The sequence below is a fragment of the Macaca fascicularis genome, chromosome 6, assembly GCF_037993035.2.
Source record: "Macaca fascicularis isolate 582-1 chromosome 6, T2T-MFA8v1.1".
Taxonomy (NCBI): Eukaryota; Metazoa; Chordata; class Mammalia; order Primates; family Cercopithecidae; genus Macaca; species Macaca fascicularis.
The window spans coordinates 85,372,054-85,398,242 of record NC_088380.1 but is presented as its reverse complement, the minus strand read 5'-3'; the positions used below and the strand labels follow the sequence as shown (position 1 = coordinate 85,398,242).

Sequence of the window (26,189 nt, the reverse complement as noted above, 5' to 3'; positions counted from 1 at the left end):
GCAATAGAGATTCAAACCATTGTCTACCTGTGTCCAGAGCTATAAGGAAAATTAACGTTTTCCTTGATAGAATAAAACGGAGATCTTCTAAGATAAAAAATGAGGGGAAATAAAACAGAGATCTTCTAAGACCAAAAAAAGAGGGGAGACTTTCCTTGTGAAGCATTTCTATTCTATTTTACCACTCAGATTTTGTTTCCAATGACTAACCTTTATCTCAGAGACCCCTTGCTTGTGCTGCTGCTGCCACCACCTTGCCTGATCCAGAAGTTAGGGGAAATAGCTATCCTTTTAACCAGTGTCTCAAGTGTGAACAGAAATCATTCTGTTGTCCCATAGCTCACAAATTTGGATATTTAAATAAGATTTCCTTAAAGTAAAAGTAAATAAACAATGAGAATAGCATGTAACTAGGTCATGTCATTTATCAATTGAGGCTTACACTCTGGAGTCAATAGACCTGCTCTCTTTGATTTATTTCCTTATCATCTGAGCACCTACTACTTAAAGGCCAGGGAAGATGAGTTAACATGAGTGTAAAAGTCTATTATGTGTTTCTGAACTTAAATCCAGTAGGCTGGAGGGTATGGTTGGGAGGAGGGAATAGAGGTGAAAATTATAGAAAATGAGAACAGGAAAGATAGGCTGGGGCTGAGCCTCGAATAACCTCATAGAGCCATGCTGAGAAGTTTAAATTTATTTGACAGGTAGTGTGGGTCATCATAGCTTCTAAGTGACATGAAGAAGACTGAGTTTTAGAAAGATAGCTCTAGAGGCAGTTTGGAGAATAGATTGGGACCAGGAGAGACTAAATCAGAGAGACCAATTAAGACAGTGCAGTAGTCTCAGTAAGTGACAAAGATTAGTAACAAGAGGAGAGAACTATTTCAAGAGCTATTTCATAGATAGAATCAATGGACTTTGGTAACTGACTAGATATGGGAATTTGAAAGAAAAGGAAGAAACATCAAGGAGCTCCTGGAAATTCTTAGCTTGGGCTATTGTGTGGAAGGTGATAGCACAGAAGTGACTGAGGAAGGCAGTACAAAGAACTCAGTCATGAGAAGATAATGTTGAGTTTACTTTTAGATATGATGTGAGTAAGATGGTATCCAGTTGGAAACAAATCCTATGAAGTTCAATGTATGAGTTATCTGGGAGCTTAGGAAAGACAACATGATCAGATATAAAGATTTGAGATTCCTAACATATAAGTAGTTGTTGAACAAATGGTGGCAGATAAGATTACTCATAAATGTGTTTTATTGAAAAGAATGCTATAGCTAGAACTTGGAGAAAAGCAACATTTAAAGGGTTAGCAAAATAAAAAGAGCTAGCAAAGGTAATTGAAAAAGAGTACTCAGAAGAGTTGGAGGAATATTGGTATCAGAAAGCCAAGTGTGAACGTTGTTGATAATGTCAAAATACATTAAGATAATAATGGTAAAATTAACCTTTTTGTCCCTATGGCAACTAAACTAATCTAATAAGATGTACATGTTAAAACATTAAAATGTTTTTATCTGTTGAATACACATGATAGATATTAACAGAAGCTGATTGAGTCATATAATTCATGCATACATATTTTGAGTATACATTAGGTTTTATACATTTTTGTGTATTTGTATATTAATGCATTTCTGTGTTGGACGTGTTATTTTGTGAATAGAAGTTTGCATTTAACTCTTTTGTGTTGGGTTCACCTGTTTTGTTTTGTTTTCAGACTTTATGTCATTGTTCTGGGTCTGACAATTTCAAACATTGAATAAATCTTTTCTTTCAAAATTGAATTTTGAATTTATGATATTTTTCATTTGAAAATGTTTACTATTGTACATATCTTAGGATATTAATAAAATGTATCGAAATATAATTGCAACTATACCTTAATCATTTAACATGCTCCAGTGGTCATACATATTCACATGATTTTAAAAAGACATATAGACCAAAGTAATTGCTAAAATACAAGCAAAAATACAAGAGTGGACCCCTCAGAGAATGAATTACACAGGCCTTATCCAATTGGAGTTATGTAGGGAAATCATTAACGTGCTCTCCTTTCTTTCCCCCCTCCTCTTTGGTTTTGTTTTTTTGTTTTGTGGTAGTCTGACCCTTGGTTATCATTACAGAACTATGGAGGTGCAATGAGACCCCCACTGAATGCTTTAGGTGGCCCTGGAATGCCTGGAATGAACATGTAAGCAATGTTATATTATATATTACATTATTACGTAGATGATTTATATATATATATAAATAATACCATATTATTCTATTTAGTAAAGTGTTCTATTTTTTAACTTCAAAAATGACATTAATTCGTAAAACAATTTAAGCACCTCAGCCTCTGTGTGGTATAAAAATGAACTAAACATGAGCTGTAGTGTTTGCTTCATTTTCACAACATAATCTCTTACGTTTTCTTTGTTCCCTTGCAACCTTTACTTTTTTTCATCTCAAGTGCTATAAATAACAGCTTTTAGTCTATTTCATTTTGATAAGTACAGAGTCTCCATATATTATATAAAGTATGAAGAGATGCTAACACCAGGACTTTGACTTAACTCTGTAGAAGTAGATGATTGAATACCGTTATCCTCATTTTTAACAGATACATAGTGATTCTATGAGTGGGAGTTTTAACTCATAAATATAAATATATATATCTATATAGATATAGATATAGATATAGATATCTATCTTTACTTTTGCTTTGTTGGGACTACTGTCAACACAGAAAGAATTCTCTCTGGTAGTATACTATAATCTCTGTTAAAGAACTTTCCATAGTATAGGATGAATTTTGTTTTGAAAAATTCCAGACACACTTAGATAAGGAGTAAACTAAAATTTTTATTGGAATGGTCTTTCCAACCCAAAGAGAGTAGTTTGTTTCTATCAGCCAATATAATGTAGTTTGTTAAGAAATTTTTATTTTTCATTCCAGCTTGCCCTCCAAGTCTTATATACACAAGGTGCTTGTTAGTGACTTTCATTAATTCACACGAGGATCAGTTTCATGTTGTGGCCTAAAGAAAATTTACCAAAAATAAGGAAAGTGTTCCATATAGGTTTGTGGGTGTCTCCTCAAATATGTTTCCATCAGTTCGTGTTCTGATTACTTATATGTCAAATTAAACAACTCTGCCATCATTTAATGGCATTGAAGATACACTGTGAAATAAGCGCTTTTTATCTATGTAGGATTTTTTTTTAAGTTTCTGAAACCATTTTCATGGAAAGCAAATTTGCCTGAAATAGAAAATAGGTTAATAGGTGGGTACCAGCTAGGCTTAAAACTAACAGAACAGGGGGAAAGTAGGTCAGATTTTCCTATCACGTCTTTTTACTTTTAAAGTAAAAATGGATACACATGAAATCTGACTCTTCTTAAATTCCTCAAAGGCTTGGCCTTGTATTAATGGTTGCTTCAAAAAAGAGTGAGTGGCATTTTCTGCTTATTATGTCAAAAGCTGAAGCTCTTACCAATAGGATGAAGATATATATAAAATGTACTCACTTGAGATTCTTACTTTAAAATGCAGATTTTAAGGGGTATAATACTGAATACTATGTATAAATGTAAGGAGTATGTATTTTGAATACCATGATCACCCCAGAATGATCATTCAATAAGAATGTATCTAATATCATTTGTACATTACTCTGCATTGTAATTGGTCATACAGCCAACTTTAAATCCACTTAGTTTTGCTTGTTCAGAGAAAAAAAAATTGTTTTTATGTGACCATTGAGAGATTAAAATAACTGCTTCCAATTGTCTAGTTTCTTTCTCAGATATACTTAAGCGTATACATGTACATGCATTTAATTTCCTAGACTATGGAGACTAAAAATATGGCCAAAATTTTTAATATGATTACTTTTTGTTGATATTTAGGTTTGGGTGTCTTATTTAAGTTTAATGCCCAGATACTTCTAAGTATTTTTGATTACATTATATTTTACTATTAATATAATATTTCTTTGTAAAGAACCTTTAAGCCTGGCAGACTCTGATCTCCATTTTTTGTTACTGTTTTCTTTTATGTTAGGTTCTATATGCCATTTTTAGTTTTCTATAAATCAGGATTCTTTCAAGGACAATGAAATGTGAATATTTACATTTTTACACTTGTAAATATTTTCCTGTAGTAGGGAAACTTCTCAAGCATGAACGGTCTATAAGAGTATAACTATTATATTGATATTGGCCCCAAAAAAGCAAAGGTTTGTTTAGAGACATAAAAAGTGAAATACATTATCTCCATTGCACTCAATAGGGTAAGCTTTATTGAAATTCACTTTATAATTTATTATCTTTAAAACAAAGTCTAACTGTAATGCATACATACAGTATTCCTAATGTATTTGTAGCTTCATGTCATTGAGGAATTTTGCATATTCCTTAAAAATTGAAGAAAAAGGGATTAGAAGGATATTACCTTAAGCTCTGTCTTGAACTAACTAAACTATTTAAATAACAAAAATATGTATGTGTTAGGAGTTAGGAGGAACATGCCAGAGACTCATATCTGGATAATTTTTCTTTACCTTGTCGTTTTTTCTCATTTGCTGTAAGAGTAGGATGACAATAAAAAATTCCCAACCCTGGTCACTAAAGTAATTAAATACTGTATTCTAACTGACAGCTGTTTTTGTTTATTGCAGAATAAATCATTTGGAACTAAATTTGGTAACTTTATTGTTTAAAAAACTTTGTTTCCATGCCCTAAACTTAGGATAAATTATATTGTGTCACTTAAAAACTTACTTTCTATGTTTCTGTAACTAGTATCTTAGAAGCAAAAGCTAAATTTAAGTAATTTAAAGTAGCATTTATAAGTTATGGCCAAAATACAAATTTTTAATGCATTGTAGATTATTGTTTAAAGGAAATTTGAATAATCATGTATTTCTAAATTAAATACATTTTTACAAGTTGCCAAAGAAGTTAGGATTTAGTATTAAAGTACCCCTAACTCAACTTTGTATACATTTCTATTAAGCAATACTGAGGCCAAAAGGATTTCAGAGGATCTTCTTGTTCTATATTATATCCCACAGAATTATGAAGTTTGTGTAGTTATCATTTTGAAGTAAAATGATAATGAATTACAGAAGAAAGAGGATTTTTCAGGCCAGGCATGGTGGCTCATGCCTGTAATCCCAGCACTTTGGAAGGTCAAGACAGGCGGATCACTTGAGGTCAGGAGTTTGAGACCAGCCTGGGCAACATATAGGGCGACCCCATCTCTACTAAAAATACAAAAATGAGCCAGGCATGTTGACAGGTGTCTGTAATCCCAGCTTCTTGAGAGGCTGAGGCATGAGAATAGCTTGAGCCCGGGAGGTGGAGGTTGTAGTGAGCCGAGATCCTGTCACTGCACTCCAGCCTAGGTGACAGAGCAAGGCTGTGTCCCAAACAAAAAACAAAAAAAAAAAAAAAAGAAAAGAGGATTTTTCTCTTTGGTAATAGTGATTGATTTGGTTTCATCAAAATCAACCTCCTTACCAAAAAAATCAGACTTCTCCACCCAGGTCGGAGTGCTGTAGCACAATCTCAGCTCACTGCAACTTCTGCCTCTCCGGTTCAAGCAATTCTCCTGCCTCAGCCTCCTGAGTGGCTGGGACCACAAGCATGCGCCACCACGCCCAGCTAATTTTTGTATTTTTGTATAGATGAAGTTTTGACATGTTGCTCAGAATGGTCTTGAACTCCTGAGCTCACGTGATCCACCCGCCTCGGCCTCCCAAAGCTTTGGGATTACATGCATAAACTACCATGTCCAGCCTCTCTTCATTTTTAAATGAGGCTAACATGATTCTACTTCAAACCATACTTATATAGAAATTTTCATTCAAAATGATTCCTATGTTATGGTTTGTAAATTACTTTCTTAATAATACTGAGGGCCCTCAAAAGGAGTGGGAATTACTGAGCTTAACTAGTTGTTCTAATAGAACTACTCCCTACTGTAACCCTCACTTTATAGAAAACGCTTGTGAAACTTAAAGTATTTTCAAACACAATGATAATGTTAGGAGAAATTTAACTTATCCATGTGAATTATTAATAATAGTAAAATGAAATTTATTATGAAATACATAGTATGTTGGAACTAGATTGGTATTTATCAAATTGAAATATATAATGTTATGACATAAATGTAACATTTAATTTAATACAATTAAATTAAATATTTAATGTTTTAACATTTAGGTTAGCATGTTTAACATTAGACAAATTTGAAAATAAAAATACTTTATTATATTTATGCATCTTATTCATACAGTACTTGTTTGGTTATGATATTTCAAAATTATAAGATTATCTACATAACATTATTACATATAAATTTTGCCAGGATCTGCATATGGTGTACTTTTATGTTGTTTTAAGATAAATATTCTCAAGTTTTTTTTACTGTGTTTTATTTAACATCAAAGAAATCATATGAATGTACCTTACTACCCAAATGTTTTACTTAGTCAACACATACCTTATGTTTCACCTTAGATTCTGTCCATTAGGACACTGAATCCTATAGGTAAAATCATTTTTCTAAAGTGTTCCAGTAATTAATTGTAAAATCATCATCATCATCATCATCATCTTGGAGAGGCAACAATTTCCAAAGAAAATCAATACAAATGCCCCTCACCTTCTTTCTCCCTATGCACAAAATTTTATCAAGTCCCCACTGGTATCTTCTATACCTTAAGCTGAATTGGGAAAAAATTCCACTTGGGCTTTCCTAATAGAGCCCAGGGACAGGACTCATTCCCTTCCCTGCTGCTCACAACCCTGGGGAATCTCAAAATGAAACTAAAAATGGTTCTAAATATTCCATGCAAATATGGGTAATATAATAACTAACTTGCACAGCCTCTTTATCTAACATTTAGAACTAGCTTGTCCAACCCGTGGCCCAGGATGGCTTTGAATGTGACCCAACACAAATTTGTAAACTTTCCTAAAACATTACGAGATTTTATTTGTGATTCTTTTTTTTTTTATTAGCTCATCAGCTGTCATTAGTGTTAGTGTATTTTGTGTGCAACCCAAGACAATTCTTCTTCTAGTGTGGCCCAAGGAAGCCAAAAGATTGGACACTCCTGATTTAGAATTTTAGGTTTAAAGTCGCTAGAATCAAGGGATTTTTTAATTTAAAATTTTCATTGTCATAGTGATTCAAAGGAAGGGGAATTTTAAATGACCCTAATTAGAGGAGACTGACAGTAGTCTGCTTTTCATAAGACAGTATTTATTCAGGTACACAACTTAGTACTAAAGCATGAGGACAAGAGACCTTTTTGATTTAACTAATTGGACATTAATTTTGCTTCAAAAGCTCTGTGTCCTTATAAGCTGTGGAATACAGAACATTCTCCTTTACTCTAAAATGAAGTAATATATTGGCATAGATTATCTCCCATTTTTTCTAGGATTTACTCTGGCCACTATCTGGACTGAAATTATGAGAACAAGAAATGGGATTTCCCATTTAATAGTAACTAAATCATCAGTAGCATTGAAAGATAGATTAATAAATATATGAAGTAATCTGTGATACTCTGGTTTTTTTAAAAGGAGGCAACTTTAGATACCTTTTATGTATTTTTATTTGCTTATCGCTTAATAAGAGCAATCATTTCACATATGTTGATGTTTTACAAATTTTATTTTGAATGAGATACAGCAAGCTCTTATATAGATATCACAAGATTATAGTTTATATTTAGTTCATAACACTTTACAGAAGTATGTTTTATAATTTCAATATATGTGTATATTTACTCCTATGAGTGATTACCATCTTTATAACAATAACCATTTAATATTAAAATAAAACTGGGCTTTCTAAAAGCAGTTCAATTTGGGAAGAAAACTTTTCCATGGAAGGATAAAATTGGGGGACTTAATTAATATAAAAAGCTATTAAAATAAATATAAAGAGAGTAATTTCAGTGCCAAACTAGAACTGTATGGTAACCAAATTGTAAATGTTAATATTTTATGATTTGTCATTGATTATTGTGAAACATTCAAAGCATAGGTTAAAATTTCATTTATCAAATTGTTTTGTAGGGGTCCAGGTGGTGGTAGACCTTGGCCAAACCCAACAAATGCCAATTCAGTGAGTATGCATATATATATTTTTTAAGTATTTTGCATTTTGTAACATTTAACAAAAATCACAAAAACATTTTGCTTTTTGGAAGCCTTGCAGGTGGTTGTAGTAACCTTTTTTTAAGTAATCATTCAAAAAGAAGTTTAATATATATTTTAGAAAAAGATGCATAATTTTTTGAAATTACATAATTTTCTTTCACTTCAAGGTCTAATATAAACATGCATTCTATTGTCAACAAGCCTTCCAAAAATAAAAATTGAAATAGTGTGACTTAAGTATATACTACAATAGCCTATAAATAGCGATCTGTATCGCAAATTGTTTCATCTCCTAAAATAACTATTAATAATCACTAAGTTGCCAAATACTATCAACCTCTGTTAGAAGAAGTCAAATTATTATGATTTCATTTGCTGTATCAGTTACATCTAGGTTTGTTTTCTTGTTGCCCCAGAAAGCATTCGCACATTTACTTTGTACCTGTTAGCTAAATTGCCATCCTTGTACATCTCTATATATACCTGACATCTTGGGAATTTTCTTTATATATTTGTTGCAGTGGTTTGATGGCACAAATATTTATCTATCTTAATAATGTCACAGAAATATATGCACAGGTTGAAAATTAAGCTATCGGTCTTAAACTTAATATGATTTTAATGTTGTGATCCTGGAGATGTTTTTCCTTCTTGTCTTTAAACCTTGAGTTCTTCGATATGTGAGAGAAGCCTGCAGTGTACATCTGTGTAGTATGTGCACTGCACAAAGGTTCCTGGGTCAAGGGAGTCAGTAGGAGAATGAAATACAACCTGTGATCCCCTCGTGAAGTCAGTGGTCATCTACCCAAAGAGGATGCCTTTTGCTAATATGTACAAAGGTATCTTCATTGACTAGCAGTGGCCTTAATGTTAAATGAATATCAAACTGATCCAATGTTTAAGGTTAGGGTGTAGGAAGAATCATCCTAAATTCATTACTATTTTAAAGCAGGAATCACTTTCAGCTCAAATAAGTAACTGTCATATATTTTTTAAAATGTTAATTTATGTTCTCTGCTTTTCTCTTAATTTTAATAGCTGTGATGTTTGCTAAGTAACTGAAATTATTTGAAGTGAAAAGAATGATGTTGCTTCCATTTGAGTCTTCAGTGTACTATTTAATTTCAACAAACCTTTCTTCTAAAATAGTGTCTTGCCAGATTGTGTTGGAATAGAATACCTTTACGCCTTCAAAATTCTTTTAGTTTGCTTATATGTTTAGAAGAGTTTGCTTCTTACTATCTGTTAGCTTCTTACTATTTGACTTAATGAATTCATTCAAGATTTCACTTTAAAATGAAAAGTGTCTAGCAGGTCAAGATACATTTATTTTAACTTCCTATTTAAATACCCATACGTAATAAGAATGCAAGAAAACATTTTTTGTAACACAGAAAACTCCAAGTCTTCCCAGTGCCAGAATCTGGAAAGAATATCCATTATCTGCATGTCTTTTGAAACTAGATGGAAAAGCACAACCAGTGGCTCACCTTAACTTTGTAAACCTTCCCACCTAGAAGCACAAAAACCCTTCTCATATTCCTCATTGTCAGGTCAGCCAGTCATCGCTTTACTGCCCATTGCAGGCAACCAGAGTACAAATCACACCCACCACTACCCACCTCTCTAATAAGTACTTTCTTTTACATACTCATCTGAAGATTCTATCTCCCACAAGGCACCTAGGAAGGTAGACAGGGTTTGAGCAGTTGATATTGACAAGGATGTTGCATCGTACCAATGGGGTATATTATCCAAGTAAACAGTATAAATGAGAAGAGAGCTCTGTGTTCTGATGACTTTTAGTTTTTTAGGTACTCCATCTCTTTAGGATTTCATAGCGCTGGGCACTGTGGGTAGGAGAATGCGCTGTAACACATTAGCAGTTCTGCATTATTTTAGACCCTGGGAAACATTAGCAATTAGGGTAAAAGCTGTACACATCCACCTGCTGTCCACCAGTCTGAAATGGGCATTTGATCAGCACACGTGTAGGCAAGTAATGGAGCTGAAAGCAGTCTCCTCCATGAATATATATCAACTGTGCAAACATCTACCCTTACTCAAAGTATGTGAATAGGGAAAAGAAGTGGAGGAGGCCTATCGTTTTCTTTTAGAAAGAGAAAGTAGTCATCATTCTGAGCATGCAAAGGAGAAGTATGCCTCTGAAAATGACCACTATAAGAACAAGGAAAAAAAAATCATAGATAACGGATGACTTTTTAGCAAAGACATAGGGCTTCTATGAAACAGAAGCAAAAAGTATTAAGGAGGTATTTTTCCCCCAAAACCATTGATCATTTTGTGGTGACAACTTATCCAAATTATGTTGAATTCCAAGTTTCTTAGACTTCCTGCCTATATTTAATATTAAGACACTTTTCAGTTTGTATCACTACAGTTAGTCTCTGACTCTTCAACGCAGCATATTAAAGTAGTTGTTTTGTTTTTGCTGTTTTCAAATGTTTTGTTTACTGTTTTTTCTTTTAAATGTTTATTTTGAAATAAGTTCAGATTTAAACATTGCAAGAGTACTACAAAGAATTTCCATATACCCTTTGCCCAGATTCCCAGTTGTTAATGTCTTACCACATTTGCTTTATGATTTCCTCTCCTTACATAAACATATTTTTAGACTGTTTAAATTTCCTGAAACATGATCCCTAAATACTTGCATGTATATTTCCTAAAAAACTAACACATAATTTTTATAACCCCAGTAAAATGATCAAAATAAGGAAATCAACTTTGATGTAATGCTATTTTCTAATCTATAGATCTTATTCAGATTTCACTAATTGGCCCAATAATCTTTTCTAACAAAAGAAAATCTGAATTTACTTGTTACATTCATCCTTCATGTCTCTTTGTCTCCTTTAACTTGGAGCAGTTTCTCAGCTTGTTTTTGTTTGGGGCGGGAGGTTTGTTTGTTTGTTTTGGTCTTTCTTAACCTTGGATTTAAAAAACTCCAAGCAAGATTATTTAGAATGTCTATAATTTGGTTTTATCTATTTCCTCCTGGTTAGATTTAGTTTATACATATTTGTCAGGGATACTACAGAAGTAATTTTGTAGTTTTTGGCCAGACGCGGTGGCTCATGCCTGTAATCCCAGCACTTTGGGAGGCTGAGGCAGGTGGATCACCTGAGGTCAGAAGTTCGAGACCAGCCTGGCCAACATGGTGAAACCCCCGTCTCTACTAAAAATACACCGGGTATGGTAGCAGGCGCCTGTAATTCCAGCTACTCTGGAGACTGAGGCAGGATAATCACTTGAACCCAGGAGGCAGAGGTTGCAGTGAGCCGAGATTTTGCCATTGCATTCCAGCCTGGGCAACAAGAGTCAAATTCCGTCTCCAAAAAAAAAAAAAAAGAAAAAAAATGTGTTTTTCTCATCATTTCAGGAGGCACATGATGATTTATCCCATTATTGTTCATCTTAATTTTGATCATTTAGTTAAGGCGGTGCTTGTCAGGCTTCTCCACTATAAAATCACTATTTTTCCCCTTGTACTTATTAACTTAGAGACACACTTTGAATGTACAGTAAGTCTCCTCTTCCTCCTTATACTTTCATCTGCTATTTTGGACATCTATTGATGATTCTTGCTTGAATCACTTTTTTACTTCGTTGGTTGTCAAATGGATATTTTGAATTCTGTCTTTCCTTCTCCATTTATTAGTTAGCTAACTATAACAGTTGCTTTTTCTTTTCCATTCATATTCATTTATGTATATAAGATATATTTATGAATTATTTTATTCTCTGTGTTTAGGATGCTGAAATTGTTCCAAGTTTTCCCTTTTAAGCTGGATCACTTAACCTTTTAACATGTCCCTATTATTCTCTGAGCACTTTGAAGCTCTTCTTATATTTTCCCAGTTTTAGCCCTGGAAACAGCCACTTCTTTAAGGAGCTTGGGGTTCTTTTAGTGGATATTGGTATTTAGAACCCACTAGAGTAATACAACTTTTAGACCCTCTCAACTAACAGAACTAGGAAATATATCTATGTGTATACACATAGCCACACACATCTATACCTTTACCTAATGTGCATGAGTGCACACTGATGCTTCCATTTCAGTCCATCTCTACAGGATTCAGTCTAACCTTTCTACTTTCCATGTTTATAAGTCACTTCTCTGAAAGTATGAAACCTGTTTGTCATTATCCATAATATATGTGTTTATTGCCTAATCTTTGTCCACAATTTTGTCATATAAAAGTGTTTTGGTCAAAAATATTTTTGGCACTCTTTTATATGACAGCAGGAAAAACATTTTTAAGGGCAAACTCATATTTTTAATTCCGAATAAAAGTTGTGATTTTTATTTTTAATTTTCTTACCTCTGAGCATTACAGTCAGTATTGGTCTCAGATTCTTACTTAGAGGTTTATTTACAAACTCCCTAATTGTAACTTTTCATTTTTTATCTTTATTACAAAGGATTGTGATCTTTGGCTAAGCAGCAGGTTCTGATCATTATCATTTTATTGAAAATAGACACTTTTGATTACAAGGTCCAGAAAACCAACCAAACTAGACTTGTACTGAAAAAGAGTATTACTGGATCATGTATCTGAAAAGTCCAGGTATATTTTTGGTTTTGAGCACATTTGGTTCCAGAAGTTTAAATAATGTCATCCTGAGTCCCACCCAAGCCACATGGAGAAAAAATAAGGCAGAAATAGTTCCCCAAAGAAAATTAAAGGAATGGATAGTAAAAGAGGGGATAGGCAAAAACAACAAATGTTCAGTGTAGCATTGTATTCATTAATTCGCTTACTTGTCAGAGGAAAAAGAGAAACTCCTTTAAGGAAAATATAAGAATCTATTAATAGTGATTAAGCTGAAAAGAAATATGAACACACTACTCCAAATAGGCTCTGCTCTATACAAATAGGTGCTCATTTTTTAAAAAAAAGCACTAAAATAGAGTAGAATATTTTTAATTTCATGTGGTACAGATAATGTCTTGATATTATCTTCCCTTATTTCTAGTAAACCAGTGCTTGTAAGATAGCTTTAAACTTCACAGTTGAAGAAAGGCACTTATCTAAAATGTTACAGATCATTTAACAAAATGAAAGCCCTCTGCCCTCTACCAGAGCACCACAATCATGGGTATTGGGACTCAGAACATTTCAGAATATTTGGATTCTCATCACAGCTTTTGAGTGATCTGTCTAGAGTAGCCAGACAGTATGTGTGGCCCTTAATTTTATTCTCTGTCAAATAATAAGTTCTTCGAATTCTGTATTTCTGACTTTCTAGTCCTCTAATTTTGCTTATCTTCTACATCTCCATTTTTACCTTTCATTTCATCTTAATGGGTATTTGATATAAAGTATAAGGTAGGGTTAGAAGGAGGATTTAGGATAAAGAGAAGGAAAGAGTTGAAGGTGATTTCAACTTTTTGAATCCAGGTAGGTAGGAGAATGGGAGTAACACAACTGAGCTAGGATCATAGGAAAAGCAGCAGGTGTAGAGGTAGGCAATGAGGTTTGGGGGCTTTGGTTTTTGTTTTTTTGAACGTTAAATTTGAAGTATTTGTAGGACACCTTTGCTTCTTCCACAATGTCTAATGCGTATTTCTTTCTTATGCTTGACACATTATAATTAGGATCTGTGATGTTCAACCTCAGCTAGGTCCTCCCTGATGCTTTACCAGCAGTTTGTTTCTTTCACTCTTCCTTAGCTGCTTTTCTTGTCCTCCTCAGTGAATACTATTGCAATTCTTTATTCTCATTCTGCACCTACATTATGTTTGGCGCCTTCTCTATAAGCTAAAATTGTGTCGTATTTTACAAAGGAGAAGAAGAGACCATTAGATCCAAATTTCTTCAGATTCTGCCCTTTACTTCCAATGTTATCAGACCTTTAGTCACCCTTCTTCCTTCTTATCTCCGAAATAGAAATATACATATATTTTTCTTTTCAATTCTGACCCATCTATTCTCTCTCTCCCTTTTATTTATTTATTTTGAGATGTAATTTTGCTCATGTCACCCAGACTGAAGTGCAGTGGCACAATCTCGGCTCACTGCAACCTCCACCTCCCAGGTTCAAATGCTTCTCTTGCCTCAGCCTCCCGAGTAGCTAGGATTATAGGCACCAACCTCCATGCCCAGTTAACTTTTGTATTCTTAGTAGAGACAAGGTTTCACCGTGTTGGCCGGGCTGTTCTCGAACTCCTGACCTCAGGTGATCCACCCACCTCGGCCTCCCGAAGTGCTGGGATTACAGGTGTAAGCCACCACGCCTGTCCCTATCTATTCTCTTTATTCTATTTCTTGTTACTTCTTTGCGTATCCTACTCATTCACTCTTTCAGATGAGTCTTTGGTCTATATTCCTTTCCATTGACTGGAACTTTCCTCTAGTGCCGTGCTGTGAACAAAATCCCAAGACAACCTGAAAGCCCTAGTTCTCCACTCCTCTAGAGTTGGGAGGGGTTACCACTACAAAACTTCTCTCAACCCTTCCTCAGTCTCCAGCCACCATCCCATGTCTCCCACACTTCCACTCCCTCACCACCTTCTCCTAGATAATTAATTTCTTGGCCTTTCTGTCTTTTTCATCACCATGTGGCAATGAAGTACCTGAAACATGACAGGTAATGAATGGAAGTTTATTGAATTTACTTCTCAACCCATTTCAATTCCCACGAAAGTCCTATTCTGAAGGTTATTAGTGACTTTCTACTTACCAACCAAACACAGTGACTTACTTTCTGTCCTCATCGTACCTAACCTTTGAGATATTTGACTCCTTGGTTTTGTCTTAATATCTTTTCTTTTTTCAGTTTAATAATGTTTCTTTTTTTTTTTTTTTTTTTTTTTTTTTTTTTTTTTTTGAGACGGAGTCTTGCTCTGTCACCCAGGCTGGAGTGCAGTGGCCGGATCTCAGCTCACTGCAAGCTCCGCCTCCCGGGTTTACGCCATTCTCCTGCCTCAGCCTCCCGAGTAGCTGGGACTACAGGCGCCTGCCACCTCGCCCGGCTAGTTTTTTGTATTTTTTTTTTAGTAGAGACGGGGTTTCACCGTGTTAGCCGGGATCGTCTCTCGATCTCCTGACCTCGTGATCCGCCCGTCTCGGCCTCCCAAAGTGCTGGGATTACAGGCTTGAGCCACCGCGCCCGGCCTAATAATGTTTCTTTAGTTTTCCATATATTTATTACTTTTTTATTATTTATTTTTAGGTGTATCACAGAAAGGTAAAAAGCTTAAAAGCCTGACAGCGTTCAAGAATAAACCCAGTTTAGATATTTCCTAATCACTACATCCACCTCCTTCTTAAAAATCTAGCTTGCTTGACTTTTTATATTTCTCCTGATTTTCATGCAGTCACATATCCACCATTCTCTCTCTCTCTCTCTCTCTCTCTTTTTTTTTTTTTTTGAGGGAGTGGGTCAGGACAGGGTCTCACTCTGTTGCCCAGGCTGGAGTGCAATGGTGCAAGTGGTGCAGTCTCAGTTTACTGCAACCTCCACCTCCTGGGCTTAAGCAATCCTCCCACCTCAGCCTCCTGAGTAGCTGGGACTAGAGGCACATGCCACCATGGTTGGCTAATTTTTGTTTTGTTTTGTTTTTTTGCAGAGACAAGGTTTTGCCATATTGCCCAGGCTGGTCTCAAACTCCTGGGCTCAGGTAATCCTCCCGCCTCAGCTCCCAAAGTGCTGGGATTACATGTGTGAGCTGCCATGCCTGGTCTCTACCCATTCTTAATTGGCAATGTTTTCTAATTATATTTCTTGGCTGCTTTTTTGTTTTTTTCATTTTAATGTTACCATGTTGTTTCAACTACCAAAAACTAGTTGAATCCTAGATCAAGTATCTTGTCCAGCACAAAGTAGAAATTTATTCAGTTGAAGCTATATCGTTAGTCCTGGTCTCTGATATGTTCTAGACCTGTGTTTCTAAAAGTTTGTTTATCATATCTATCTCAGTGTCTACTGGTGCCTTCAAATCCAATAATCAGACATTTCCCCAAACCTGCCCCACTCCCTGAATTCCCTATGTATAAATGAGTAGCACCATCATCTACCCAGTCACCAAGTTGAAAACCTAGGAATTATCTTAACTTCTTCCTTTCTTTGTCTGCCATACCCAGTTTGTCACCAAGCTCTGCCAAGTACTTTGTGAAATGACCCTCAGATTCTCCTACTCCTGCTTATCTTTATCAGCACTGCCTGTCACTCTTTGTCATCTCTTGCCTGGATTTTTTCCAATGGTTTTCTAACTTGTATTCATATTCCATGACGCCTCTAGATTTATTTCTCTAAAACATAAATTTAGGGCCAGGTGTGGTGGGTCATGCCTATAATCCCAGCACTTCAGGAAGCTGTGTCAGGAGGATACCTTGAGGCCAAGAGTTTGAGTCCAGCTTGGACAACAAAATGAGGCTCTGTCTGTACAAAACATTTAAAAATAAAAAAAGATTTTAAAAACATACATTTGAACGTGTCTCTATAAAACCCATGACTCCTTACTTCCTACAGCATAAATTCATTCATAGTCTGACTGTGCAGCCTCACCCTTTACCACAACCCCCTATAAGCCCCACACTATAGCAGCTATATAACATAGCATAGCATTTTCCAAATAAACCATGATTTCTTTTCTTTCTTTCTTTGTTTTTTATAGCAGTTCTTCTCTTTGTCTTTCTGATGGGCATCTACTCTCTATAAGTCCCAGCTGTCCAGCTCAAATATGTCTTCTGTACCCACATGGTACTTCTACCTATATTGTTAATATTTTATGTCCTTTACACTACTAGTGCTAGGGCTAGGAGCCCAAATGCTGATTTTTAATAAAGACATCAAAGACTATGAAATAGAAACAGCATATGCCAAAATTAAAGAGCTTGACAGGGCAAAAAATTGAAAGAAATTAAACAACTAGTTGAGATAACATTTTAAAAAGTATTTTTAAATGTTTATTATATTTAACTGTTTGAAGGAATCATGAAGAAGGAGAAATTAAAAATATAAAAGGAGGCCAGGTGCAGTGGCTCACGCCTGTAAATCCAACACTTTGGGAGGCCAAGGCGAGTGGATCACGTGAGGTCAGGAGTTTAAGACCAACCTGGCCAACATGGTGAAACCCCGTCTCTACTAAAAATACAAAAATTAGCCGGACATGATGGCAGACACCTGTAATCCCAACTACTTGGGAGGCTGAGCCTGGACAATTGCTTGAACCCAGGAGGCAGAGGTTACAGTGAGCCAAGATCGCGCCACTTTACTCCAGCCTGGGCAACAAGGGCGAAACTCCATCTCAAAACATAAATAAAAAGAATAAAATAAATAAATAATATAAAAGGAGCAAGGACTTAAGAAGGAGATACTTGGGAAAAAGCTACCTTTGGAAATAAATAGAAAGTTTGTTTTTTCCTATCTGGGATGAATACATGAAAATTTAAATCTATAAATAATGGAATGTTGAGCTGAAAATGAAGGTAAAGCAAGAGCGCCGATACCTTCAATGTATGACAGGAAGACAGAATATTTACTCAGGATGGTGTAATCACCATGATTGCCAGCTCACAAGAGTCCACTGTTAAATATTCAGGAATTTCATGAGCTGTTTGTTAAACCACTGTTAGCTTAAAATTTGCCATGTGGAAATATTTACACCACAGTAACTGGCAAATACTATAAATCAGGGCTTTTTGTCCCCCATGAAGTTTACTGGGTTTACTGACACATTACCAGTAAGCTTCAAGGCTTTCATAAAGGCTGAGCCAAAAATGCTTCCAGATATTAGTTAAGATGAGGTGGAAGTTGGAGAGCATGATTACACTTTGGATCTTGTCAACCTTGTTCTGTGTTTCTCTCCAGGAAATCTGTGCTTTAAAACAGAAAGGTTGGCTGGCTAGAGGGTGATCAAAGAAATGGAAATTAACAAAGTAGGCTTTATGATAATAAATTTAAGACATTGGAGCGAGAAATAAAATGTTGACAGTGCCACGAAGCAGGGGCAGAGGCAATTTAGTCATAAACTAATAGAGAAATAATGTACTAAGTAAACATGGTGGAATTGTGATCCTAGAAAACCCTGGTTGGAATATAGAGTAATTTTTGTAAGTATCATGAGGAAGAAGAAAGATGTCAGGCAAGGGAGTTAGTTGTTCAGTAAAGAGTCTTAGGATATGACCATACTCATAAATGGAGGAGAGGGGAGTATACTGTAAAGTAAAGGAAGGTAGTGAACTGTAAATTCCAAAGATCTAAAGGCTAATTAGATTGTACCTTAAAGTTGCTTAAGAATGATGATAGGCAATATAGAGTGACAGAAGAACATGAGCCAAGTGCTAAAAACAGAGAGAGATGAAATTGGTCCTAGGAGCCAATAGATAAATTGGTGATTTGGAAAAGGCAGACTCACATTTAAATAAGGAGAAGTAGGCCCGGCACAGTGGCTCACACCTATAATCCTGACACTTTGGGAGGTCAAGGCAGGTGGATTGCTTGGCTCAGGAGTTTGAGACCAGCGTGGGCAACATAGAAAAACTGCATCTCTACAAAAAATTAAAAATTAGCCAGGCATGGTGGAGCACGCCTTAGTCCCAACTACTTGTGGGGCCAAAGTAGGAGGATCTCTTGAGCCCAGGAGGTCGAGACTGCAGTGAGCCGTGTTTGTCCCATTGCACTCCAGCCTGGGTGACAAAAAAGACCTTGTCCCCTCCAAAAAAATGAGAAGCAGAGGATGAATGGTAGGTAGATAATGAACTGAAGGGGACCCAAGAGAGCAAAGTTGTATTCATTCACTAAATGAAGTAAACGTTTACTGCCTTAAAAAAATCTCAGTACGCAGCAGAATTAATTCTCATCCCTAGTGATGCTGGGCATTCTATCAGTGGCCATCTGCAGTGCTGAATTACTCATAGGCAGACCAAGCAGGGCCTCGGGGACATGTGTTCTGTGCTTAAGGCAAAGCAGGAACACCAAATATGGAGGAGAAAAGCTTTTCAAATAACTTAATATTAAATATTAAATATTTCCAAAAAATCAAATAATTATCAAGAGAAAATCATAACTTGGTTGTACTTCCTTATACTTACTTTATGGTTTCATATTATTTTTATGTTTAATTATATGGCAGGTACTGGGAGAGAGGGTTTAGAATAGTACAAGCACTAATCTTTTCACTACTATAAGGATCCTGTTCTGGCCCTGGCTGTCTGACTTCGAGTAGAGAGTAATCTATTGGTGTTCTTCAGAATAAGACAAAAATATCTGTTATAGATGTACAGCATCTTCATGCAAGTGAGTTAGTTAGCTTGTGTGAAAAAAGAAAATATTTGGATTTAACTTTCACTATTAATATACACACTCAAGGGCTTACTTTTAAACATAGGTTTTCTGGTTTTTCATTTCTTAAATTATCACAGCAATGTGGTATTAATACCATACCATCTCTAGAAAAGAGCTTGGTGAAAAGCTTGATTTGAAGAGAAAGAGGGAATTCGTTACCCACATCTGATCCCCACAAATTAATAGTCTTTGGAGACTCGTATTAACAAACTTTTTTTGCATTTATTATATTGTTTTCTAGTATCTAATTAGAAAAGGATGGAGAAGTGGTAAGGGCTGTTTATCAAGTATTGACCCATACTGCATGAATGTAGTAGCCTGAACTTGTCTTAAAAAAAAAAAAAAAAAAGTAAATAGCTTAGAAATTGTATGTGTAAAGACTACTGATTTGAAAAATTCTGGTTTCCCATTTTTTATGTACACAAATATATATATATATTTCTACTTACAGAATAAGTAATTAGTATCATGCAATGTGTACAACTTACCTGAAACCAATGTAACTTAAAGCAGTTATTCTGTCTAAAATCCTCTTGACTAAAATCTATCTTCTTTTGTGTGAATCCAAGTTATTATTATTCAGTTTTCCAGTACTTAAACAGACATAAATTTTTTTATCCTTTACTATGCTTTGTGATACATTTTAAAACTTGACAAAAAATCATGAAATAAATTCATTTTAGGTCAGTGTCCATATTGCTACATGAATCAAAAATTTTTTTGTCCTATTCGTGTTCCAGATACCATACTCCTCAGCATCTCCTGGGAATTATGTAGTAAGTACATTTGGGTTTGTTTGCTCATAAGAATTGATGTTACATTTTATTTGGGCAATGAAATAGTTGTCCAGATGTTAAGAAGAGGCCCTGTGTATTGGCCAAGAAGTGAACATCTTGAGTTGTTTCATCTGCCAACCTCAGTACATATGTTGATGTTCATTAGTGAAACAGTTATCAATCTGGCCAGAATTGCCCTGAGTACTGTGTTTTACTTCAGCATATGTTTCTGAAAACCAGTACAATACACTCTGTCCAATCATGAAGAGAGTAATCCCCAGTTACACAATAATATGCTTGAATTTGCTGTTCTCCAGGAGAATAATCTATACCCCCATGCAACCCTATGCGCCACACAGAGCGTCTAAGACATTAAACTTTCCCCCAATCACAAATGAATTAGACAGCAGAATAGTGACTAATAATTTAGAGGAATCATTTCATTTTTTGGTCATTCTTTGAAATTGAGAACACTTATTTTTATCATTATTACCATTTAGTACACATTAAAATTTTCCAAAAATTCATATCAGTGTGAAGCCAAATTAACAAGTTTTATATGGCCTCCTGAGCTTACAAGTGACCTTTTAATCATCATCACATTATGATCCTAGCCACATCTCAAGATCAACATAGAGGAAAATATGTTACACCATTTAGAGGGAAACGCCTAACAGGGAAACAAGGATAAAATGATAACAAGGGAAATCTTTCCTACAGAAATGTTCAGAAGTGATGGCTAGCTGGAGGGGAAAAAGAGAATGCATAAGAAGGAAATCAGTGAGCATTTCACTCTCCATGGAAATAGTGTTTTATTAACATAGTGAAAAGCACACACTGCTTTGGACCTGTGAACTTAGTGTTCAGTGTTCATGTAAGCTATAAAATTAAGCAAGTCTTTCTTTGCATTTTCTATGAAATAAAAATGAAAGTAAGAAAATTTGTATAAAACCTGTTTTTTCTTAAAGTCACTAATGAATAAGGCTGATACATCATTTTATGAAATTATAGACATTTATTTAAAATAAATTTTAAGTTGTGCAAATACAGATATTATTTGAAATAATTGGCAGGTCTATAGCCATACCACCCTGAATGTGCCCAATCTCATCTGAAATAATTGGCAGGCTGTATCTGTACCTTCAGAATGAAGTTAAAATTTTGCCATTTAAAAGTTAATTTGATTGCTGTATATAGAGCTTCTGAAAAAGCCTAAAACCCATTGCTTGACTTATCTATTTTGGTTATGTGAAATTATTGAATTAACTTTAGAATTACCTAATCTCCATTTCAGTTTGATTGTGTAGCTACAGCCTCAGTAACCCACAGCATTAGTCAACTGTGCCTTTCATTTCTAATTGACGTGATAGTGGAAGGTACAGTGCTCCAGAAACATTGCAATTGATGCTGACAGAAGAAAGAAATGACATCAGTGCATTTTTTAAAAAATATGAATCAATAAGCAGATATCTTCATTTTTAAAGATATTTTCTAAGTGAATACTATGTTAGCTTTCTATAAAAACTAAAAATACATATGAATTATTTCTGTGGTATGGATTTTTAAAGGCCCTGTTGAATGGTTTCTTCTTAACCTCATTGTAACTGATATAATTAAGTCATGAATAATGAATTAATGTTACAGGCTCATTGTTTTTGGAAATTTGTCAAAACAGTCTCAACATATTTAAGCTAAATTATGTTTTGTAGAATATTTAAATGATTGTGCATTCAAAGAAAGGAAATTATAGAGAAAATTTATTTCTGTTCTTATTTTCAAATTGGATTATTATAGATATAAGTCTAACTTCTGTTTTTTGTTATGCAATGCCTTATTTTTACTGAAATTTTGTGTAATTATTTAGGGTCCTCCAGGAGGTGGAGGGCCACCAGGAACACCCATCATGCCTAGTCCAGCAGGTATTGTAATCAAACTAGCCACATGGGTATTTGATTATTAGAATAAAATCACAGACTATAGAAATTGTGCATGAAATAAAGGTAGTAGTAGTCATGTTCTCATGATGGTTAAAGGAGTAGAGGCAGCAGGGTAGGAAGAAATACAGTGTTCTTAAATAACTATTATCCAGTTAAGCATTTAGAAAATTCTTATGGTGTGGCTGTCAGATTTAATCAGGATGAAAACTGCTAATCCGTATGAATTGCCCAAAAATGTGTCAAACTTAAAGATTTATTGAGACTGAGAAAACTATCCAAATATTCTACAATTTAGAAAATTTCTGAATAAATAAAACATTAAATACATGGATTCATTAGGTTTCAAATGCCAAATCAGAGTCACGAGATCTATTATCCTACTAAGATGAATGAAGGATGAAGACGTACTTACAGTATTATTTACCCTATATGTCTATAAGTATTTATTAGTCAGCTAATAAATTCACTGTGTAATAATAAAAGTTTTTTATCTTCTAAACTGAAACATCAATATTTTCATAATCATTTTATATAATTAAATAGTTTTATCCTTTATTTTTGAGACTTTAACACAGACTATTAAATGTGTCTTGAGGTTGTTAACAGTAGAAGACTAAATTGGCACACCTCTCTTTGAAAGTGTTATGATAAAATGTGTCAAGAGCCATGAAAAGGTTCATACCATGTGACTCTATAATTCTCATACTAGAAATTAGACAGAGATACAACCCAAAATTTATGTAGAAGAATGTTTATTTGTTATACTCAAGAATAAAACAGTAGACACAAACTTCATGCCTAATTCAATGTTAGTGGAACTATTAAATTAATGTTTAAGGTGGAAGATGGAGTATAATAGAGCCATTATTATTATTATCAAAGAATTTGTAATGACATGGAAAAATAAAATCTCATGATTCAGCAATATAATCACAGTTTCATTTGAAACTATAACACAAATCTAGAAAGTAGAAAACAAAGAAATAGGCTAAAACTTGATCAGTTATTATTTGGGATGATTAAGTAGATGGGAAATAATAATTATAAAGTATTTTTGATTATGATGTTTTACTGTTAAACTCATATGTTTTTAACTGGCTTGTTGAAATTAAGATGGAAGCTTGAAATTCAGTATCGTTGATCATACCAATAAAAATTTTTAATTTTGAGCCCTTTTAATTTAGAAAAATCATAAACTTGATAATTAATACAAAATTTTACTTTGCTTCACTAACTCCTTGGATATTTAATGGTCTGTGTCCTGAAGGCATCTTCATTGAAAATGATACAATTCATTGAAGATAGAATTATATCACCTGATCATTTTGCCCATATTTACATTCTTACATGGTGAAGTTAATGTTTAATTTATGAAGGTAGCATGTGAATAATAAATGCTTCACTACAAGACTAAAACAGTGTTTTTGGGGCAACACTGAACATTGCAGGCAATAAATAATCTTACTACATCTTCCTTTCAAACCAGAAATTGCCACAAGTACATCTTCCTAGTCTTTTTGCGTACTCTTTTATGTGTTCATCCTGTGTCACAGTCACTCCTCTAATACTCAGCCAGCACCCCACCCACAAGAAAAGAGGTCCCAGGAGGTCCACTTTATTGTAAAGTTTTTCTGTACGTAAAAAGAAGTCAGACATTTTCCAGTAAATACATATACACACACACACACACACACATATACACACACACATATATATATACACACACACATACATATTTTTTCTTTGTTGACACAGAGTCTCCGTCACCCAGGCTGGAGTGCAGTGGCACAGTCTCAGCTCACTGTAACCTCAGCCTCCCGGATTCAAGCGATTCTCCTGCTGCAGCCTCCCGAGTAGCTGGGATTACAGGCGTGTACCACCAGACCTGGCTAATTTTTGTATTTTTAGTAGAGACAGGGTTTCACCATGTTGGCCAGGCTGGTCTGGAACTCCCAACCACAAGTGATTCACCTGCCTTGGCTTCCCAAAGTGCTGGGATTACAGGTGTGAGCCACCTCACCCGGCCATAAATGCCAATCTTATCCCTCTCAAATTTTTTCTGTAGCAGATGAAATTATATTCTTGATTAGTCTTTAAAATGATAAATTTCTTTTCTTTCTGCATATTTAAAATATGTAACCCATCTTCCTTTCACCAAGAGTAAGGCCAATACAGTTGAAAACCCATTTGAAGATTTCCTGTGTTTAAAAAGCAATCCAAGATTTTTTTAAGTTAATCGTGTGTGTGATCCAACAGTTAAATTTAAGTTAGCAGTACTTACTGTCTTTAGTACACAAGATGAGTAAGGCATGGTCCCTTTCCTTCTCTCTGTGAGCTTATTATATCCTAGTTGGAAGCAGGAGGAAAGAATAAAGCAGTAAAATATTCCTATAATGGAAGGCAGAACTCAGTGGGAGGGGAGCATTCATGCACTTGCAACTACCAGGAAAAAAACCTCACAGAACACATCATTTGAGATAGCCCTTCAGCAGTGAGTAGAATTGCAGTGTGTAGAGACTGGACTGTTTGGAGGAAGAAAGAACAAAATCATGAAGGTGGAAAGGTTGGTCACCTGCAGGAAAAAACCAGTAGCCTGGGTTGACAGGAATACAGCATACACAAGGATGTAAAAACACTAAGACCACAAAAGTAGGTTGGGACCTTCCTTAGAATAAACAAATAGGGTCAACATGAGGTGGGCACTCCAACTTTTTCAACATTATGATATATTCAAATAGAAGTAAAATACAGTATTTAGATTTATGGGTCATTGTTGACAGCCAACCAATAAATGACATGAGACCTACTCTGTAAGTAATGCACGCTAAAATAATAAACTTATTAATGTCTAATGAGTAATCACACAGTAAAAGGAAAAGTAATTGCCACTCTATGGTTACTGCCATGAGAAAGTAAATGATACTTACCTTCTGTCTCGAATCACCACAAAAATTTTAAACACATCTTTTTCTCAAAATGGGCCTACTGGCCAGGCGCGGTGGCTCACGCCTGTAATCCCAGCACTTTGGGAGGCCGAGATGGACAGATCACAGGGTCAGGAGATCAAGACCCTCCTAGCTAACACAGTGAAACCCCATCTCTACTAAAGGTACAAAAAATTAGCCGGATGTGGTGGCACGCACCTGTAGTCCCAGCTACATGGGAGGCTGAGGCAAGGGTTCCCGCTTGAACCCAGGAGGCAGAGGTTGCAGTGAGCCAAGATCATGCCACTGCACTCCAGCCTGGGTGATAGAGCAAAACTCCGTCTAAAAAACAAAATAAAATAGGCCTACTGCATTATATTTAAGAAAATTATATAATGTGGAAACATAGAAAACCATAATTTATCATTTATATTTTCTCAGTGTAAAATATTTAGCCTTTCACTCTAGGTTTTATATTATACAAACATGTATGCTCAGAGACTTAATTAGAATTAGCTAACAGACATGAAACATAAATTTTTTAAATACTGCACAATGTTACATATATTTATATGGATATGTAGTACAGATATTTTTACTACAATAAATCAAAAATAAAGTGAGTGAAAACATTTCATCAGAAATTGTGCTGGAAGAAGCTGGCTTTTAGTTCAAGCAAGAGAATTACATTATTCTAATTGTATACTCTAATCTTTTTCTTTTGGAATTAAGCCAGGATAGTCTACCAGTTTTCACTAATTATTAAGTAAAAAAGCTATTTTTTAAATTTGTATATAGGAAACTTAAAGAAATAAAACTGAAAAGCAACTGAATCTGAAGTTTAAGAGATATTATATATTATATATATACACATACACACACATATAATTGCTTGAAGTGAAGAAGTATCTTTTTTTAAAAGAAAAACTTTACTATAATTTTTAAAATTTCTAATATTCCTTTTACATTAATTATTGAAGTGATTATTCCTCATACCTAATTTATGGCCTCAGAATGATAATTTTGGGGTCAGCAAATGACTGGGTATTTG

General features: G+C 34.8%; 1 protein-coding gene across 50 annotated transcripts in view; it reads left to right on the top strand.

Moving 5' to 3' along the window:
• SSBP2 (single stranded DNA binding protein 2) overlaps positions 1 to 26,189 on the top strand; it is a 329,283-nt gene that overhangs the window by 279,942 nt on the left and 23,152 nt on the right. For 26 of the 50 annotated variants that reach the window (XR_012413808.1, XR_012413807.1, XR_012413804.1 and 23 more), the window contains 4 exons: positions 2,136 to 2,203; positions 8,099 to 8,147; positions 20,242 to 20,277; positions 22,142 to 22,196. Coding sequence is in view for 45 of the 50 variants with exons in the window: in XM_073993723.1 (XP_073849824.1) it covers positions 2,136 to 2,203; positions 8,099 to 8,147; positions 20,242 to 20,277; positions 22,142 to 22,196 (208 nt within the window). In the remaining 5 variants the exon portion in view is untranslated. Of the gene's footprint in view, positions 1 to 2,111; positions 2,204 to 8,098; positions 8,148 to 20,241; positions 20,278 to 22,141; positions 22,197 to 26,189 lie in introns of all 50 variants that reach the window. The other 24 variants (XR_010587428.1, XM_065546432.1, XM_065546433.1 and 21 more) reach the window with 1 other exon arrangement.